Genomic DNA, 21,195 nt, shown 5'->3' on the forward strand with positions numbered 1-21,195 from the left:
TTTTGTTGAGTCTTGTTTTTTTCTTAATCTAGCTAAAGTCTTGTCCACTTAGTTTATCTTTCTGAGTAGCAAACTTTTGGTTTTGTTCATTTTCTCTACTGTTTTATATTTTCTACTTCATTTATCCCTGCTGTAATCTTCATTGTTTCCTACCATTTGCCAGCTTTGGATTTAGTTTGTTCTTCTTTTTCTAGTTTCTTACGGTGTAAAGTTAGGTTTTTGAGTTGAGATTTTTCTTCTTTTATAATGTAAGCCCTTGTAGCTATAAATTTCTCTCTTAGCACTGCTTTCTTTTCATCTTGTAAATTTCAGTATGTTGTATTTTCATTTTTATTTGTCTCAAGATATTTTATAATTTCCGTTGTGACTTCTTCTCTGACTCATCGCTTGGTTTAGAGTGTGTTGTTGAATATCCACATATTTGTGGAGTTTTTAGTTTTCTTTTTGATGTTGATTTACAGTTTTCTTCCATTGTGATTTGAGAAAGATAGGTACGATTTTAATCTTTCAAAACGATTAAGCCTGTTTTGTGACTTAACATATGGTCTAGGCTGGAGGATTAAAATATTTTACTTAAAAATTTTGAGTTGTGTCCATTCATAAAACGAAACAAAGGAAAGAGGATAGCAAAGTCTTTAATAGAAAACCTACAGCCTGGGCAACATAGAGAGACCCAATTTCTACCAAAAAAAAAATTAGCCAGGCATGGTGGCATGTGCCTGTGGTCCCAGCTACTTGAGAGGCTAAGGTGGGAGGATTGCTTGAGCCCAAGAGGTTGAGGCTGCAATTAGCTGTGATCATACCACTGTACTCCAGCATGTGTGACAGGGTGAGATACTGTCTAAAAAAACTCCCAAATCCCAAACAACAACAACAAAAAAGAAAGCCTAACATCTTTGAACCAAAAAAAAAAAAAAAAAAGAATAGATTGCAGCCAGTGTAATGGGGAAATTGAAGAAAATGGTATGTGTAAATTCAAACAAGAGCTAAACCATGGCCACAAACTTCCAGGGATGAGTGATTCCCTTCTGAGTGGCATCAGGTCTAGCTCTGGTTCATCCTTACCTGAGGATGAAGACCATTAGGGCACCAGCTTTGTGTGACGCCCTCCCCGCCCACCCAGCACCAGGTTCCTATTTCCATCTCCTTAGCCAGGCATTGTGGTGAAGCATAAGGATTTGAACTATAGTCAAGTGCTCTCTGAGCATGAATGGCCTTAGTGCTCACCTCTCAGACTTTCATAAAAAAAAAAAAAGACTTAGCCATTTTCTATTCTCTCTTTAGAGCATCAATGTTTTTAAGTTTTTTTTTAATTTAGTATTTTTATTTGATTGCAGCAAGATGGTAGATGGAAGCAATTCAACATTTACTAAAATCTATATTTACTTAACATTTTAAATAATATCTCTCTTTGGTATTCAATTTATATTATTATTATTATTGTTATTTTTTGAGATGAAGTTTCACTCTTGTCACCCAGGCTGGAGCGCAATGGCACGATCTCAGCTCACTGGAACCTCAGCCTCCTGGGTTCAAGTGATTCTCCTGCCTCAGCCTCCCGAGTAGCTGGGATTACAGGCATACGCCACCATGCACGGCTATTATTTTTTTGTATTTTTAGTAGAGATGGGGTTTCACCATGTTGGCCAGGCTAGTCTTGAATTCCTGACCTCAGGTGATCCACCCACCTCGGCCTCCCAAAGTGTTGGGATTACAGGCGTGAGCCATTGCACCCAGCCTTATTACATTTTATAGTCATACTTGCTTTGTCTCTGGGACCTTAGTAGTAACCACTAGCAGTGGTTGATTATATGATGGTGTAAAATAATTTCTAGAAGCACTTCTATTCTGTAACCTGAAGTGCACTTGCAGAAAGACAATGCCTATGCTGTGCTTACAGCCTCTTTCACACAAGTTCCATACTTACACACATGCAACTTCTCATGAGCTTCCACGGTAATTAGCCCTTCCCCCTCACTGAACTTTTGCTACTTAACAAAAAGAAAACCTTCCAATTTTCTCGATCACAAGACTGTGAATCCTATGAGGGAAGAAAATGTGTCTTATATACCTTTGTCTCGAATTTATTTCCTGGCTCAATGTTCAGTACATTGTAGGTGCTGAACAAGGGCAATAAAAATCAATAAATGAAAAATAAGGGAGGTGATGTCTAAATATAACGGTGATAAAACTCGTCAAAGTTTTATAACGGTATATTTATACAAGCCCTGAAGTGAGGAAGACGTATCTCAGGTTTTTTCTAAAATACGAAACTATTTGAGTGAAATTATGTGAAGGGGCGCTTCAACATTTCTATCAATAAACAGGCTCCTAAGGAACCCTAGAACTGTGGGAAAAAATGATTCTCCAAATCTAATGATCAGAAAGTTCCCCTAGAAAATTGTTCTTTGTTGGCCGGGTGCGGTGGCTCATGCCTGTAATCCTAGGACTTTGGGAGGCTGAGGTGAGTGGATCACCTGAGGTCAGAAGTTCGAGACCAGCCTGGCCAACATGGTGAAACCCTGTCTCTACTAAAAATACCAAAAATTAGCCGGGCGTAGTGGCATGCGCCTGTAATCCCAGCTACTCAGGAGGCTGAGACAGGAGAATCGTTTGAACCCGGGAGGCAGAGGTTGCAGTGAGCCGAGATGGCGCCATTGCACTCCAGCCTGGGCAACAAGAGCAAAACTCTATCTCAAAAAAAAAAAAGAAAGAAAAAAGAAAATTGTTCTTTGTTTAAAGAACTTACTCACATAACCAAACACCACCTGTTACCCAATAACCTATGGAAATAAAAAAATTTAACAAAATATGTTTTATTATTTATTTTTTTCAATAAATAATATAGGCACATGATAAAGAATTTGAAAGCACAAAAGGAGTTATGAGAAAAAAGTCTCCTTTACTCTCTTTTTCCTTAGACACCAAATTTTTCTCGCCTGAAGCAACCATTGTTACCAGTTTTTTGGAGCTCTCTCAGGAGATATACACATTTCCATGGAAGGCAACTACAATACATTCTGCTATTCACTTTGCTTTTTTCATTTAACAGTATGTCTTGGACATATTATATATCATTGCATATGGAACTGCTTCATAGTTTATAAATTGAAGACATAATATTCCATGGTATAACTCACCATATAGCTCATTTTACTAGTCTTCTATTAATGGGAACTGATGTTTTTCTCAATATTTTGCTATTACAACAATGCTACAGTAAACATTTCCCACATGTGTAAAAATATCTATAGGCTAAACACCTTAAAAGTTAAGGTGCTGTTTTAAAGGACATGTGCCTTCTAAATTTTGATAGAAGTTGCCTTGTCACCCTATATAGAGTTTGTAAAACTGATACGCCCACCAGCTAAGTGTGAGAGAACCCATTTCACGATCCTCAGACATACAATGTGTTATCAAACTTCTTGATCTTTGTCAATTTAATAGATAAAAAGTGAGATGTATTTATAGGCTTATTCTACTTTTACCTTTTTATGAATTAGTTAACGTTTAAGAATCTTTTTCTGGATGTTATTTGTTTATATCCTTTTGCTCATTTTCTTACTGGGATACTGTTCTGTTCTCTATTTTACAGAGCTTCATTTATATTAAGGAAACAAACTTATTGTGATATGACTTGCATATAAGTGAGAAGTCCTAAAGAGAAATTCAGGGTTACTTTTCAAAGAAAAGGGAACTTGGGCTAGTTAAAAGGGTAGTAGATAGGAATTTTTTTTTTTTTTGGAATTGTTTAAGTCATTATCCTCAGCAAATTGCTCCCTGATTCCCAATTCCTATTTATTTAACCTGAAAAACGGTATTTGGATTAGTGAAGACACTTCAATCATAGCATGACCTTTCACTCCAGGCCTAGGGGAAAGTTCAAGGAGAACTATCCAAGCTTCTAATACAAATTCTGGGTAACTGTTTTTACTGATCTGCAACTACTGGGTGCCTTCCATTAAAAAAGGCTTAAATCTGTGGTCCTGATTTTATCATTTATTTTACCATAGATAACCTTTCCCCTGCTTCCTGCAGGGGAAGAGTCCTCAGGGATTCTTTGCTGGTTGCAATGAAAAGAAAAGCAGGTGTGCATCCCAGATTTGTGTTTATGCCAGCCTCTATATCCACCTGTCTCTCTGATCTGTGGGCTTTTGAACACACATGCTACATGATCATCTTCTGAAAGTGAAGGAAGAAGTGAGAATGTATGGAATCTAGATAGAATAGAAAAAACTTTCTGGTCATGACTGAAAAACTTGTACTAAACCCAAAATAATTTCTATCAACAGTAAAATCTGGACAAAATACATAAAACAACCATTTGAAGGCACTCAGAGCAACTGACATAGGCAAGGCTTCATGGGCTACAGTCCAAGATGAAGGGAAGAAAAGGGAGGTGAGTTTCACATTCACCATGTGTATTTCCCTGAGGATATCTGACCATTTACTGGGTTGGGAGAGTATGAGGAAAGAAGGAATAAAGCCTGAGCAGAAGGCAGTAGTTTTACTGAACTGAGAAGGTAGAGAATTTGAAAGTTGCCAAAGCACCAGACGTTTGAGAAGTCCTGGAGAGGGAAGGACCACAGAAGCTAGGCTAAAAATATGATGCAATTCCCCTTCAAGGCATTTTTGGATTTCTAAGCTGTGTGTACATGAGACCCCAAAATAGCTAGCAGAAACAAAAGCTGAGAGTCTAAAGAGCAAAGCAGAAGTTTCAGGAGTCATGGGGTTCCAGAAGTACTGAAATAGGATGCTAGGACCAGCTGAAGTGGAGGGGCCTTCTAAACAGTCCAGATTTGTCCCTGAGGTCTCAGAAAGGCTATGTTCCTGCAGTAAGAGTCACACCCTAAGAGTAAAACTAAAACGAGCACAGACCATTTTAAAAACACATTCAAGTAGTGCTTAAATAGAATCAATGTGATCTGCCTCTACTCCATCTACTTGCTAGAACAAAACTTAACCTTCATTACTGCACATATTGTCTTTATAGTTTTTAAAATACAATGCCCACCAGCCAATTAAAAAACATTGAGGCATGTTACACAGCTGGGCAAATAATCAAGATCTGAAAGGAGAAATAACAGAAACATGCTCACAGGTATTTTAGCTTTGGCCAATAGTAAGATGAACAATTAACTGTATAAGACCAGTTTTTTTTTAAATCCCAAAATTAAAGACAAGATTAATTACACAAGGACCTTTTTGATTAACATTTTATGTTCCCCAAAATTTCTTCAGAGCTTTTTTCATATCTTTGTTCCTAAGACTATATATCACAGGGTTAAGCAGTGGGGTAACAACAGAATAAAACAGAGTCACAATCTTCTGCTTTCCAGCTTCATTCTTAGATGGTGGGCTCCCATACATGACCAATACTGAGCCATAGAACAGTGAAACCACAGCCAGGTGAGACCCACAGGTGGAGAAAGCCTTTCTTCTCCCAGCTGCTGAAGGGACCCTCCACACAGCTCTCACGACCAGAGCATAGGACCCCACAATGAAGAGAAAGAGCATAAAGACAGGCAGAGGACTTAGGATACAGAAGACAAGCTCTATCACAGGGCCTTTTTTGCAAGCGAGAGTTAGAAGAGGAGCTGGGTCACTTAGGAAGTGGTCAATAATCCTGGATCCACAGAAGGACATTTGGGAGATGATGACGATAGGAATCAAGAACCAGATGAAACCAAGTACCCAGCAATTGACCACAAGATTGGTGCAGAGACGTCTGGTCATAATGGTCGAATAGTGTAGAGGCCAGCAGATGGCCAGATATCGATCAAATGCCATAACTGCCAGGAAAAAGCATTCTGTAGAGCCCAAGGAGAAGAAAAAGTAGAACTGGAGGAAGCAGCCAGAGAAAGAGATGATCTTGGTGTCAGAGAGGAAGTTGGCCAGCACGTTGGGGACTGTGGAGGTGACATAACAGATCTCCAGGAAGGAGAAATTGGCGAGCAGGATGTACATGGGGGCGTGGAGTCTCTGATCCCAGTGCACAGCACAGAAGATGGAACCATTGCCCATGAGGGTCAGGAGGTATACAACAGTGAAGAGCACAAAGAGGAGGATCTGCCCCTCCCTGGGGCAAGGGAAGCCCAGGAGGATGAAGCCAGTGAAGGTGCTGGAGTTGCTGGGGCTGTTGAAGATTTTCATGTGTCCGTGAATTGTAAAAGCAGCAGCAATTACTGAATGACAGTGCAAACATAGATGGGGAATCAGATTTATATTTAAATCATTTTGGGAAAGAAAATGCATAAATTTGATATTGAAATAAAAGTAAAAAGTAAAAAACAGAATGCAGATATGTCAATAGTCACTTTTTTTCTTTTAAACTGACTTATTGATCTGGATTGATTCTTTGCTCGCATTCACGTTTTTACCATAGGCTTAAGAAAACTTTTGATCAAAATTGATAAGCTGTCATTTATATTTTATTAGGTGTAAAACCCTTATAATTTTCAGGCATGTTTACAACACTTTCCTTCAAGAGCCTTTGTATAAATATATAACAGAATATGTATTTATGTATATTCTTACACAAATGAATTTCATTTTCAGAAGGTGAAATCATTGCAGCTTTTTGTGGCAGAGACTGAGTGAAACTGTGTAGCCATGTAATATGAGACCATAAAACTGCTTGAATTACTTCTTTTATGTCACTTTTGACACTGGCCTTATTCTAAATTAAATGGTTAACTTATTAACTTAATAATATCATTCACTTGTTTCATGAGTAACACAGTCAAATCAATTAGAGGAAATTAGCTGTTGTCAGTTTCTTTTGTGTTAGGACAGCAGTCCTAGCCATCCTCAGTAGACCAGGCTGAAAGAATCATTAACTGGCCGTGCTGAAACTTGTCTGTGCTTGCTGTGAAGAATATATAAATTTGTTTAGACTATAGTTAAAGGTATAATTCTATTCCAATAATACAAATTATGGATATAATTGATAACATGCAATTCTAAATAACAGTGGGTTTGTAGGCGATATTAGACTAAAGCTGTGGTCCATCTCCCAGGAACCACTTAGGAGCATCTCAAGGCAGAGTGGCTTTTGAAGGCTGAATATCTGCATGATGCCTTTCATCTGTTTTAAATGAATTAGAATATCTTTGTGAAACAATCACATAATCAAGCCTTGGAATTAGTTAGAGCCCTTTCTAAATAAGTACATAAGTGAGCAAACTAAAGAAAGTCTGTGTCCCTCCTTCTATGTTTAGATCCACATTTGCTTTTTGAAGTTGGCACAGGGACCCAGGAAGTTTTAAGGCAGCAGAATCTGCTGCCCCTAAATATGCCACTTTGGCGTAAGATTATTTTCAGCTGAAGGCAGTTGAGAAAAAGCAGACACAAGAAAAGCTCTCTGTCTTCCCCCTATTATTTGCACAGAAGCAGGATAACTTTGCAAGGGTGGCCTTCCTCTCCCCTCTACCAGGGAGGACAAGGTAAAATTACCAGAGACAACTGTCAACCCTTTCCGCCTGGAGATGGCACCACAGGAATCTACGTAACAATTTTACCAACTTTAGCCTGTATCTTCCATTTGTTTGCCCATAATATTTATTTTCCCACAGTTTCCCACCCTAGAAATGCAAAGTCCTTTTTCTTTGTCTTATCACTTCTGTAAAAAATTATTATTCTTTAGCTGAGATGCCATGTAAGCCTAACGTCTAACCACACCTTTGAGTTACTCATCTCCCAGCGCTCCCATGTGTATTTACGACGCGTATGCTCATAAACTTATGTTTGTTTTTCTCTTGTTGATTTGGGTTTTGTCAGTCTTACTTATAAGGCCCCAGGAGAAGAACCTAGAAAGATAGGAGAAAAAAAAATTTTCCTCCCCTGCAGAGTCTACTAATTTCTTAGTAGAATATTTAAATTCTGTATAACTTAGAAGACCAAAAACAAAAGATGCCGGCAGCAAGTTGACATCCTTCTCAAGCAAGCATAGATGTGAGTGCTTAGAGGTTTATGTTGGAAGAATTCCGTTTTGTTGGTGATGGGGTGAACTGAGGGAGAAATTTTAACACAATCCATAATGATTTATTTATTTATTGAGATGGAGCCTTGCTCTGTCACCCAGGCTGGAGTGCAGTGGCATGATCGTAGCTCACTGCAATGTCCGCCTCCGGGGTTCAAGTAATTCTCGTGCCTCAGCCTTATGAGTAGCTGGGAGTACAGGCACAAGCCACCAGCCCGGCTAATTTTTGTATGTTTAGTATAGATAAGTTTCACATCATGTAGGCCAGGCTGGTCTTGAACTCCTGACCTCCAGTGATCTGCTCCCTTCGGCCTCCCAAAGTGCTGGGATTACAGGCATGAGCCACAGCGCCCAGCCCCATAATTTTTTAAAACACCCTCTAGGTCATTTGTAACTCAGGATTCCCTAATTCCCATGACATGGAGGATGCTTGGAGATAAAAGAGTCTCCACAGGTTCTGCCAGACTCTATTTTAATGTATATAATCAAAATAAGGATTTAATGTACTTGGCTCTTGGTGGGAATAGGGTGGAATAGGTTCTGGTAACTATCATAAACTTCTATTTTTTTATAAGTTTTTTCTTTTCTGCTTCTCTACTTTTAAAGTCATTTGTTTAGGGGCCCAAAAAACTTCTGAGACTGCATATTTATCTTTTATAAAGGGAATTGAAAGCAGACAGTGGACGGGTCTAATGATTTTCTAAAATAAAGTCACTCTGTACCAGTTTCACTCATGATCAAGGACATTAAGCATTTAGTCATTTCTATGTCACACCTTTGCCTTTGTAAGGTGTTTTAAAAGTTACATTAGCTTCACATGAGCCATTCATGGCTAACGAATAAAACTAATGAATTACTAATGAATAAAAACACACAAAAAAGAATTCTGCTATGATGTGTGAAGGTCCTTTATGTTTTCTAAAAAAGATTAAGTGTATATGACTAGTACTAATTCAGAGGAATATAACTTTATTATGATCAATTAAGAGCAACTCTTACTAATAATGCTTAGGCATTTTTGACCAGGATTTTTTTGCTAGTGTTCCTAAAATTTTATTTTAGGGGTAAGCATCTGCTCAACAGTCGAGTAATTTGACTTCTTGGATTAAATGTTTAATCAATTTTTTTTCTGATGGAACTTATTTCAGTGTAGTATCTCTTTCTTTTCCTCTACCCTCACATCTCATCCACAAATAATTTCTTTTAGTTTTGTCTCAAAAATAAGTCTCATATCTGCTCACTTCTCCCCATCTCCACTGCCAACATCCTAGTTCAAGCCATCCTCTTTTCTCCCCTAGACTATGTGATGCTGCTGTTCTAGCTGGCTTCCTGTTTCCACTCTTGCCTGTCTGTAACTTGTTTTCCATGCCACAGCCAGAGTAACTCCTTAAAGAAAGAAAATCAGACCAGTTCCTTTCCTTGCACATAGATTTCAATTAGTTTCCCAATGCTCTTTGAATAAAATAAAACTTTGAAATGGTGATCTTTGATTTGACCCTTCATATTTCCAACATCATCTCATGATTCTATTACTCAAACTTTCTCTCACACACATACACACAAACACACACTCTGTTGTACAAAGTAGGCACAAAGATGCTCCACTAACACAAGCACTGCAAATATAAAATAAGGATTCACTGGAGAAAACACTAGCAAGCAGAGGGTAACAGAGTGTACATCATTCCCTGGGCTCTCCTGGTCCCACTGAGGGGTGTGCATATTTGGACTACTCACACACTAGCCAACATTTCTGTACCGAGGGATTCCATCTCTGTGATACTCACACCAGGGTCGGTAAATATTTTCTTAAATAGTTTAGTCTCATGGGCCCTATAGTCTCTGTCAAAACTACTCAGCTCTGCTGTGTACCGCAAATGCAACCATACATAATATGTAAGTGAATGTATGTGCCTATGTTGCTGTAAAACTATTATGTCCACTGAAATGTGAATTTCATATAATTTTCATGTGTCACAAAATCTCATTTTCTATCAATTTTTAAACATATTAAAAATGTAAAATCAATTGTTAACTTGCTGGCCCTACAAAAATAGGCAGCAGGCCAGGTTTGGCACATTGGATATAGTTTGCTAACCCCTACTGTACACATTTGTAGGGAAAACAGAACAAGAAACATCCATTTGACTGTGAAACAATGGAAGCTCCTTGGTGAGGCAAATGCCTTTGTTAGAAGCAGAGGGGAGCTTGTAACCCCTGTGTTTTAGGAGGCCGAGGCAGGCGGATCACTTGAGCTCAGGAGTTCGAGACCAGCCTGGCCCAATAATGGCAAAACTTCATCTCTACTAAAAACACACAAATTAGCCAGGCTTGGAGGCATGCACCACCTGTAATCCCAGTTACTTGAGAGGCTGAGGCACAAGAATTCGCCTGAACCCAGGAGGCAGAGGTTGCAGTGAGCTGAGATTGTACCACTGCACTCCAGCCTTGGCAACAAAGTGAGACTCTGCCTCAACACAACCCCCAAAACAAAAACCAAAACAACAACAAACAAAACAAAACAAAAAACAAACAGAGGGGACTACTAGAGGTGAAAGCTTGAATCAGTCTGTTCTGCTGAACTAACTCAGACCTCTGGGCCAACTTTCAGCTAAATTATGGTCCCAAAGCCATTGGAATTTGCCTCTGACTGTCTCCTCTCTACACACACGCATGCACACACATAACATGTAGACCCTTCCTCCTCGATGCTTCAGCGATATAACACTGGCCTTCTTTCCGTTTCTACAGACAGCCAGGTACTTTCAGGACTCAGGTTTTTTGCTCTTGTCCTTCAAGTTCACTCTTTTTCGCCAGTGCCCCGCACAGTCTGAGGAAGACAGTAGTTACTTCTCAAATATTTGTTAAAAAATGATTGTCTACACTGTTATAGAGGATATAGATAGATGGATATAGATAGATAGATATTGATAGATATTTACCAGTTACTTCATTGAACTTCAAAATGAAGGAGAGATGAAATCTGAGGAAATGAAATATATAAGAAAGGCTTCAAATTACCCTAGGCTACTAGAGTGTTGTCCTAGACTTGAGAGGAATTCCATTCAAAGGAAGCCATGGAGAATCGAATGTTCTGGGTGATAGAACATGTCCCATCCCAGAGAGTTTCTTCCTGACTGCTAAAGATAATTATTGTCCCACAGCTTTGGATATAGAATTAGGACAGAGCTAGAGGGAAATTCTAGCTTCAATATTGCAACAGAGTTGCGGAGGGGTTCTAGTGGTCTTTTAACCTCTATAAGCTTCATTTTCTTTATATGAAATGGGAGTTGGATTATATGATTTTTGATTCCTTTTCATTATGAAATACTACTATTCCAAGTATCCCACAAGTATACATGATATGAAGACTTTATGGATCTAGAGGTGATGTTTGTTGCATTTGTCTCTCAGATGAAAATGCCATTTGGGGGCTGGGCTTGGTGGTTCACACCTGTAATCCCAGCTATTTTGGGAGGCCGAGGCAGGAGATCACCTGTGGTCGGGAGTTCGAGACCAATCTGGCCAACATGTTGAACCCTCGTCTCTACTAAAACTACAAAAATTAGCCAGGTGTGGTCGTGTGTGCCAGTAATCCCAGCTACTTGGGAGGCTGAAGCAGGAGAATCACCTGAAACCGGGAGGCAGAGGTTGTGGTGAGCTGTGATCGTGCCACTGCACTCCAGCTTGGGTGACAGAGTGAAACTCTGTCTCGAAAAAAAGAAAATGCCAGTTGGGTAGTTTGACATTTACACACGAAGCCAAAAGTTCCAGGCGAGTTCCCCCTCAGGGCAATTTTTCGACTTTGAGAGTTTAACAAAGCTGCCCTAGAAAACAAGAAGGGCGTGAAAATGATTCTCTGTGTGCTGTCACCATTTGACGCTTGACCTAACTAGATTAACAGCGTGTGACAGAAAAAAGATATTTCTAACAAGAGTGTAATGTTACTCACCTTTTATTACCTAGCTCCTCTGTACAGACAGCAGCAGCAGTGTTTACCTGGCACAAGGCTGGAGCTGTCCAAAGTGGCAGGCAGATTCCCCTGACTTGGTTACAGAAGCAAGTGTGAACACGGGTTCAGTGGTGTTAAACCCGTGCTTATGTATACAGGACGCTTGGATTGAGTCAGTTAACTTTCCAAACAAGAAAACAACAGCTTCACCCTCATTATATCTCAGAAATGTCAGATTAGACCCACTTTAAGTTAGCCAGCTCCTGTGCTATAATACATAATATGAGAGAAAGGCATTTCTCTGATGTTTTACTTTTTTCCCAAGGCTAGCTCAAAAAGGCATTGTGGATCAGAAGCATTATTGTTCTGATCTCAACAGCACACATCCATCTGCTTCACTTGATTTTGACTACATATCATTACACCTATTTACTTTCTGCAAAGTCCTTGAAAATAAGAACAGCTTTTCCTTTTATGAGAAGGGGTAGGCAACTAAGGCATAGTAGAAAAACAATGGATTGGAGTAAGGAGCCTAGGACTTGAATTACAACCTAGGCTTTACCAATCCTGGAAACTTTGTCCATTGCATCATCTCCTTTCATGGACAAAAGGGGATCACAAACCTGGAGTTTCTCTGAGAGTGTCTGATTGTCCTGGAGAGGAGAGGTAGTCTTTTCTATGTTAGCCATCAAAGAATGAAGGAGAAGAAATAGGGAGAAGATCTCTTGGTGTTTGCTGGAGGATGGAGGCATTATGAACAGAGCCCTCAGGGAGTGAGCTCTGTTCCTGTGCTCAGTGAGGATCAGTTTACCAGCTAGAGGAACAGTGTCAGGAGACTGTTCTGTGCTGGTTCTTTCCTTCCTCTGGGGCCTCTCTTCTCTGGAGATCCTTGGTGCCTCCTGCCTTTGTTATCAAGTAGAGAAGAAGATATCTTTTCCAGGCTCCAAATTGTCAGGGATGGTATGAGATCTAATCATTCTTCAAGCTCACTCAGAGCACCTACCACCTATCCAAGGGAAAGTCTACCAAAGTAACACAGGGTGTTATGGCTGTGATGCAGAAAGCTGTTCCCTGGGCCTCTAGTGAGTGGTGTCAGTTATGGGTTTTGGGGACAGAGTTACCTCTGATTTTCCAGAAAAAAGAGATGGGCTGGATTTGTGATGAGATCTCAGGCATAGAGTGCAGTGTAGTGACAGCAGGAATCCATCTCCTCTCAGGACCACCATGATTTTCTTATAGACCTTTTCCTTTCTTGCTTGGGGTTGAGGCCTGTGACTCTCAAGCAGTTGCTTCTCAGAGCACACTTGCCAGGCCCAAGAGAGGCCAGAGCAGGGCACTAATTCTTCTCTAGCAGTTGCATCTGAAGTTGGGCTCTAAGCCTTTCTCATCCCTGAAGCAGGTGCATGTCGTTCAGCACAACTCGTTTGCTGTCCTTCTATCTCCAACTGTGGAAGAAGTTTTATCTAAAGACTTAGTTAATTTTACTTCCTTCTTTCAGCAGCTTTGGTTTTTTTCTCTGTTGACAGCATTAAATCTAAAATTGGCAAATAAAACCACCTATGATTCAGCTCTAACATATTATTATGTTTTAAAATTTTAACTTTTATTTTAGATTCAGGAAGTACACGTGCAGGTTTGTTACATGGTTATGTTGTGTGATGCTGAGGTTTGGGATGTAATTGATCCTGTCACCCAGGTAGTAGGTACCTAGTAGTACCTACTAAGCATAGTACTTAGTAGGTAGTTTTTTTAGCCCTTCCTCCATTCCCTCCTCCTCTGGTAGTTTCCAGTGTCTATTGTTGCTATCTTTATGTCCACGTGTACCCTCTGTTTGGCTCTCACTTGTAGGTGAGAACATGTGATATTTGATTTTCTGTTCCTGTGTTAATCTGCTTAGGACAATGATTTTCAGCTGCATCCATATTGCTGAACAGGACATGACTTCATTGTTTTTCATGGTTGCATATTATTCCATGGTGTATATGTACCACATTTTCTTTGTACAACCCAGTGCTAATGGACGCCTAGGTTGATTCCATGTCTTTGCTATTGTGAATAGTTCTGTGATGGACATATGAGTGCATGTATGTTTTGGTAGAATGATTTATTTTCCTTTGGATATATATCCAATAATGGGACTGTTGGGTAGAATGGTAGTTCTAAGTTTTTTGAGAAATCTCCAAACTGCTATCCACAGGGGCTGATCTAATTTACATTTCCACCAATAGTGTATAATCATTCCCTTTTTCTCTGCAGTCTCACCCATACGTACTGTTTTTTGACTTCTTACCAATAGCCATTCTGACTGGTGTGAGAGGATATCTCATTGTCATTTTGATTTGTGTGTCTCTGATCATTAGTGATGTTGAGAGCATTTTTAAAACTATGTTTGTTGGCCACTTGTGTATCTTCTTTTTTTTTTGAGACGGAGTCTCACTCTGTTGCCCAGGCAGGAGTACAGTGGCACGATCTCAGCTCACTGCAACCTCTGCCTCCCAGGTTCAAGCAATTCTCCTGCCCCAGTCTCTTAGGTAGTTGGGATTACAGGTGTGCACTGCCATGCCCAGATAATTTTTGTAATTTTAGTAAAGGCAGGGTTTCACCATGTTGGCCAGGCTGGTCTCGAACTCCTGACCTAAGATGATGCACCCACCTTGGCCTCCCAAAGTGCTGGGATTACAGGCGTGAGCCACCATGCCCAGCCTATCTTCTTTTGAGAAGAGTTTGTTCATGTCTTCTGACCTGTTTTTAATGGTGGTGTTTGTTTTTTGCTTGTTGAATTAAGTTCCTTATAGATTCTGGATATGATACCTTTGTTGGATGCATAGTTTGTGAATATTTTCTCCCATTCTGTAGGTTGTCTGTTTACTCTGCTGATAGTTACTTTTGCGATGTAGAAGCTCTTTAGTTTAATTAGGTCCCACTTGTCAACTTTTGTTTTTGCTGCAGTTGCTTTTGAGGACTTAGTCATAAATTCTTTCCTAAGGTCCATGAACAGAATGGTGTTTCGGAGGGTTTCTTCTAGGATTCTTATAGTTTGAGGTCTTACATTTAAATCTTTGATCTACTTTGAGTTAACTTTTGTATATGGTGAAAGATAGGGTCCAGTTTCAATCTTTTGCACATGGCTAGCTTACTTTTGCAGTATTGAATTGAATAGGGAATGGTTTCCCCATTGAATAGGGAGTCCTTTCCCCATTGCTTATTTTTGTTGACTTTATTGAAGATCAGGTGGCTATAGGTGTGCGGCTTTATTTCTCAGTTATCTATTCCGTTCAGTTGGCCTATGTGTCTGTTCTCGTATTAGTATCATGATGTTTCGGTTAGTGTAGCTTTATAGTATAGTTTGAAGTCCATCAGTATGACACCACCAGCTTTGTTCTGTTTGCTTAGGATTGCCCTGGTTATTTGAGCTCTTTAGCATCTATATAAATTTGGAATAGTTTTTTTTTTAATTCTATGAAAAACGACATTAGTAATTTATTAGGAATAGCATTGAATCTGCATATTGCTTTGGGCAGTATGGCCATCTTAGTGGAAGGATATTGATTCTTCCACTCCATGATCATGGAGTGTTTTCTCCATTTGTTTATGTAAAACTGTAGCAGAGTTCACAGAAGACTTTTTTTTTTTTCCCCCAGAGGTGTAGATTCTCCAGCTATATTTTAATATGTCTTCTCATCTAAGCACTACATTACCTTCTTTCCTGAAAGGAGGAAAGGGAATTTCCATGGGGGCTTCTTAGTCAGCTTTTTGTAGGCTTCCCCAAGGACAGAGGCAGTTGTCTTTGTAATACCAGCTGGGAGAGTAGGTGTGAAAATATGTTGGGATGGAGATGAGCAAATGTATTTGTCATAGAATTCAGGTACTGTAAGTTGAGCCTGTCCTTTGCTCATTGAGGATTCATTTACTGCCTGCAGAAGAACAGTGCTAGGAGGCAGCTCTCTACTGGGTATTCCCTTACTCACCTCCATTCTTGTCTGGACACCCAGGGTAAGACATCTGTATTGCAGGAGTTTAATTTTGCCTTCTGATAAGTTGATGTCAATTGTGGGTTCTAAGGACAGATCATCCATTCTCACGAGAAAGGGTAGACTGGATGGAGGAGTAATGGATCTTAGGCAAGGGGGCTGTGGAATTTCAGCGGGCATCACTCTCTTCCCAGGACAACCATGGCCTCCTTAGTGATATTTCTCTCTCTTCTTTCAATTAGAGCTTCACTGAAGAACCCTGCCTCTCACAGGACACTCACCAGGCCTCAAGGTGCTCTTGGTCAGGGAGCCATAGGAGGGCCATTCTGCAGCAGTGTGCAGAGAAGCTGCAACTGGGGTTTGGGCTTCAAGGTTTCTTCATCCCCAACAAAAGAGCAAGTCTTTTAAAACGACTCAGCATCTGTCCTTTCCTGCTCCTTGAAGGATTTCTTTTTTTTCTTTTTTTGTTTTTTTTTTTTGTTTGTTTGTTTGTTTTTGTTTTTTTTTTGAGACAGAGTCTCACTCTGTCTCCCAGGCTGGAGTGCAGTGGTGCGATCTTGACTTACTGCAACCTCTGACTCCTAGGTTCAAGTGATTCTCCTGCCTCAGTCTCCTGAGTAGCTGAGACCACAGGCATGTGCCACCATGCCTGGCTGATTTTTGTATTTTTAGTGGAGATGGGGTTTCACCATGTTGGTCAGGCCTGTCTCAAATTCCTGGCCTCAAGTGATCCACCCGCCTCAGCCTCCCAAAGTGCTGGGATTACAAGTGTAAGCCACCACGCCCAGCCTAGAAATTTTTATCTTAAACATCTCACTTCGTTTAAGCACCTTCAATGTTTTGCAAGGCCATTGAAAAAAACCTCAAAATCCATATACTGATTAGTAAGGCCCCTGCAACATAGCACTGCCCTATCTTTCAAGTCTTGCATCTAGAAAAGACACACCAGAAGCACTTAAGGATGAAGAGCAAGATATCTGTAATGTGCCCGCAAAAGGTACATATGTAGAGAAAGACAGAGCAACAGAAGGGCAGAAAGGAAAAAATAAAACAATCGTGGTAAAATTGTAACAGTTTGGGATCTGGACGAAGGGAGTATGGAAGTTCTTGCAACTTTTCTGTAAATCTGAAATTATTTCAAAATAAAAAATTACAAAAAATTATTAGATTACCTGTACTTATCAAGTATGCTTTTTTTTTTTTTTTTTTGGTTCTCCAGGTCACATTTGAAAGAGCATTCTCTCTTTAAACATTTGCAAAGAAAATTCAATTTTCCTTATGATTTAACTGGGTCCTAGTAAAGATGTCAAGAAGGAAAATGCAAAATGTGGGCAAAAGCTGTATGGAATGATTTTAGTTGTAGTGACCTGTAAGTAGGTAGAGAGAATTCTGCTTTCTGCTGAAGATATTTTGTGGTTATGCCCGGCTAAGCATACAACTTCCAGAAATTGGTCAGCAGCTAGTTAACATTTACTATGTATATACCAGTTTTCTGGGTTGAGAATGAATATGAGAATTGGAAAAGTAGAGACATTCAAATATCTGTAAAAGATTGTCCTCATATACAAGGCATTTATTTATCATGGGAAAATTAACACTAATATTCCAGAAAAAAATATAAAAAAGATGCCATGAGAAAAACTGCTTATACACTGCTGGTAGGAGTGAAAATTAGTTCAACCATTGTGCAAGATAGTGTGGTGATTCCACAAAGACCTAAAAATACAAATACCACTCAACACAGTCATTTCATTACTGCGTATATGCCCAAAGGAATATAAATCATTCTATTATGAAGACATGACAATGAGTATGTTGATTATGGCACTATTCACAATAGCAAAGACATAGAATCAATCTAAATGCCCATTAATGATAGATTTGATAAAGAAAATATGTCACATATACACCATGGAATACTATGCAGCCATAAAAAGAGTGAGATCGTGTCCTTTACAGGGACATGGATGAAGCTAGAGGCCATTATCTTTAGCAAACTAACAGGAACAGAAAACCAAATACTGCATGATCTCACTTATAAGTGGGAGCTAAATAAACAATGAGAACACATGGACACATGCATGGGAGACGGAAGAACGCACACTGGGGCCCGTTGAAGGGTGGAGGGTGGGAGGAGGGAGAGGATCAGGAAAAATAATGAATGGGTACTAGGCTTAATACCTGCGTGATGTACAACAAACCCCCATGACACAAGTTTACATATGTAATAAATCTGCATGTACCCCTGAACTTAAAATAAAAATTTAAAAAGATGCCACAGATAAGATAATTTATAAAATTATTTAACAAATAAGAATTTTGGATCTCTAAAGGGCATTTACCTTAAGATAGAAATAGATGTATATTGTAAATATGAAGGTCCTTTCATAACCCAAAACATATTTCATGAGGCTCTATCACTGAAGTAAAATGTGAGAGCTTCTCCAGTGATACATTTATAGTTTGTGACATCTCTTGAGAAATATTTTTCATATTTTCTCAAGTATATATACTTGTATATATCAAATCTCTATCTCAACTATCTATCTAATCTATCTATATTTAAATTAGTAGACTAGATTATCAGTTGTTATTTGTGTTATATTTTACAGCCTACTCACTTTATTCTAGCAGTTCATTTACACTTGTAAAATAAATCAATTTAAATAGTAACAAAATAGGAACAATCTGACAACTTTTTAGGGATACGTCTATTCAGGAATATGTGGCAGGAGAAACTGCACAGTGTGATTGATAGCAATCTTCAGTTTGAAATAGTGCTAGCATGGCTTCATCACAATTCACTCTGTCATGGACAGTGGTCAGCACTTGGCCATCTGCCACCCACTGCGCTACCTTATCCTAGTGACTGATGAATATAGAGATTGAATGTTTAAGGAAATTGACCAGCCGAGAGAGGCACACCATGATGTGTCTTTTTTTCTTTCTTTCTTTTGAAACTTTCTTTCTAAGTGACATGATGTTGTAGGTTGGATTCCCTGGGAACAGATCCTATCATTTGTATGCAGAAGGTTTCTTGTGGAGTTCTCTTGAGAACAATACCTATAAGGGAGTGATGAAAGTAGGATCGGGCAGAAGTTGAATTGTGATGAAGTTGCAACAAAAGTCTCAGCTGATGCCATGTGGAGCTCTGGAACTGGGATGGCCATTTATAGTTGTCACCAAGTGTCAGGCCTTTGTATACCAGCATTGAGCAACTGTTGGATTTGAGCTGCCCCTGGGAGGAGGGAAAATCAATGACAAATCCCTTTGGCTTAGGGCAACTTCTGGCAAGGGATTTAGCTATGATCTAGTCATAAGCATACTATACTTCTGGCAACTGGGGGAATGCATGCCTCAGGCCTGAAGGAAAGATCTGGGCAGCGCATTATAATATCCACTACCCAACACATGGGCCCACTGACAGCCTTGCCCTATGCCGATGCCACATCTTAGAACATGCACTATGTAAATTTTCTTATTATCATTCTCAGTATTTTGTACATCCGTGGGCCATATACATTGATCCTAAGAGCTATGCTTCAGCTGCTTTCAGCAGGTAGCTATCAAAATGCCTTTTCTATCCATGGGTCTCACTTAATGGTGGTGTCTTTGTTCTGTGAAACCATATGATGATGTGTGTGAATCTCATATCTGACCATTTAGTATAAATGAAGATGATAAATCACAGTATCATAATGATATCCTCCATAAAGACCCTAGTTTTAAACTTCCTCAATCACACCTTACTCAGTATGAACTTGAAACCTATCTTCAGTTATTTTTTTATGGAATGAGTATTAGCCAAAGCTCAGGAACAGTTCTGCCTGCCCTGTCAAAGGACCCTGGTTTTCTTAATTATCTATTTCTGGCCTACTATATGAAGTAAAAATATTTGGTATACCTAATCTTATTTTGGATGGATTTGCATATTGTGAGGTTAAATGCAAAAGCAAGATATAGAGAAGACTATGTGATATAATTTGATTTTTATAAGACAAACAATGAAAAAACCTGATATATGATAATAAATATTTATACAGAATTAGAAGCATGGAGAATAGTATGAAAGAATATACTGGGTTGTTAATGCTGCTTATCTAGCATAGATGGAAGGTGGTAGAGTGAAAAGTAGATTGGGGAAGAAGTGGTGGTGGTGGAGGCAAGTAGTAAGGAAAAAACAGAGGAGTCTATAAAAAATCAGCATCTACAGCACTCCCAATTGCACTTGTGAGCATGTGTGTGCATGTGTGTATGAAAGCATACATAGAAGATGTTCACTAAAATTAATGGTGATTACTCAGAGTGGTGGGATTTTAGATGATTTCTAAATATTTTTTATATTATACTGTTTCATAATTATTACAGTGAATATTATTTATATATTGATAAAAGAGCAAACTATTTTTTCTTATTGTGAACAAAAAGATCCATTGCATTAAATAAGTCTTTCTTGAATAGAAATAAATGTCACTGTGTCCCTTGGAGTTAAAAAGAAAGCTAAACACTGAATTCATAAAAGAAGGTCAGATACACAAGGTACACTCTAGATAATGTGATTCTGTCTCAAAGGAAAACAAATTCTGAGTGTAATATTTTAAATATCAGTATAATATTTGAACTTTAATGAACTTTGAATATTGATTTTCATATTTCAATACCCAAATGACATATTTATTGCCCTCTTTTTCTTTTCATCTATCTATATGTCTCTAATTATTAGTTGAATTGTAAACTATATTACATCTTTGAGCCATACTTATTTGATTAAGGATGCCCATTAATAAGTCAATAGATGTGGCTAATTATAAATTATGATAGATAGTAAATGCTGTATGGATACTTATTCCACGTATCCATAGAACACTTTCATTCTGTATATTGTGATATGCTTCTGAATAGACAGTAACCTGAGGATGGCTATATGCAGTTTTCAGAACTTGACCTGTTCCCTCATCCCTTAATACTCCTGGCTTTTATCTGTGCTGTTCTTCTACTTGCTCCCATAGCAATTTATAATGGCCCTGGTTTGTAGCACATCTTGCTGCATCTGCCACTGGCCTATCACTGGCTTATGGGCCCCACAAGGGAAGGAACTGTGTTCTGTTCATTTATGTGTATGATTCACCCACTAGCTCAGGGCCTAGAATACTGAATGAGTCTAACTTTTAAAATAAATAAGTGGCCACGAAGATGATACACAATGATAAAAAATGACCAACTTCATGTTTTCATGGTTTATTTATTCTCACAGGTCCTCAGGAAAGGAGGACCTTTCCTACTTCTTACGA

General features: G+C 39.0%; 1 protein-coding gene across 1 annotated transcript; it reads right to left on the bottom strand.

Annotated features, from left to right (window-relative positions):
* Positions 1 to 5,217: 5,217 nt before the first annotated feature.
* On the bottom strand, positions 5,218 to 6,255 carry LOC116484602 (olfactory receptor 11G2). Its single transcript, XM_032179455.1, has one exon. The coding sequence runs from the start codon at positions 6,253 to 6,255 to the stop codon at positions 5,218 to 5,220; it is 1,038 nt and encodes a 345-aa protein (XP_032035346.1).
* Between the last annotated feature and the right edge of the window lie 14,940 nt (positions 6,256 to 21,195).

Source organism: Hylobates moloch, unplaced genomic scaffold, assembly GCF_009828535.3.
Source record: "Hylobates moloch isolate HMO894 unplaced genomic scaffold, HMol_V3 SCAFFOLD_16, whole genome shotgun sequence".
NCBI classification, from domain to species: Eukaryota; Metazoa; Chordata; class Mammalia; order Primates; family Hylobatidae; genus Hylobates; species Hylobates moloch.

Excerpts from the sequence above, each read along its gene's own strand:
- LOC116484602 (XM_032179455.1), bottom strand. The coding sequence starts at position 6,255 with ATGCATTTTCTTTCCCAAAATGATTTAAATATAAATCTGATTCCCCAT.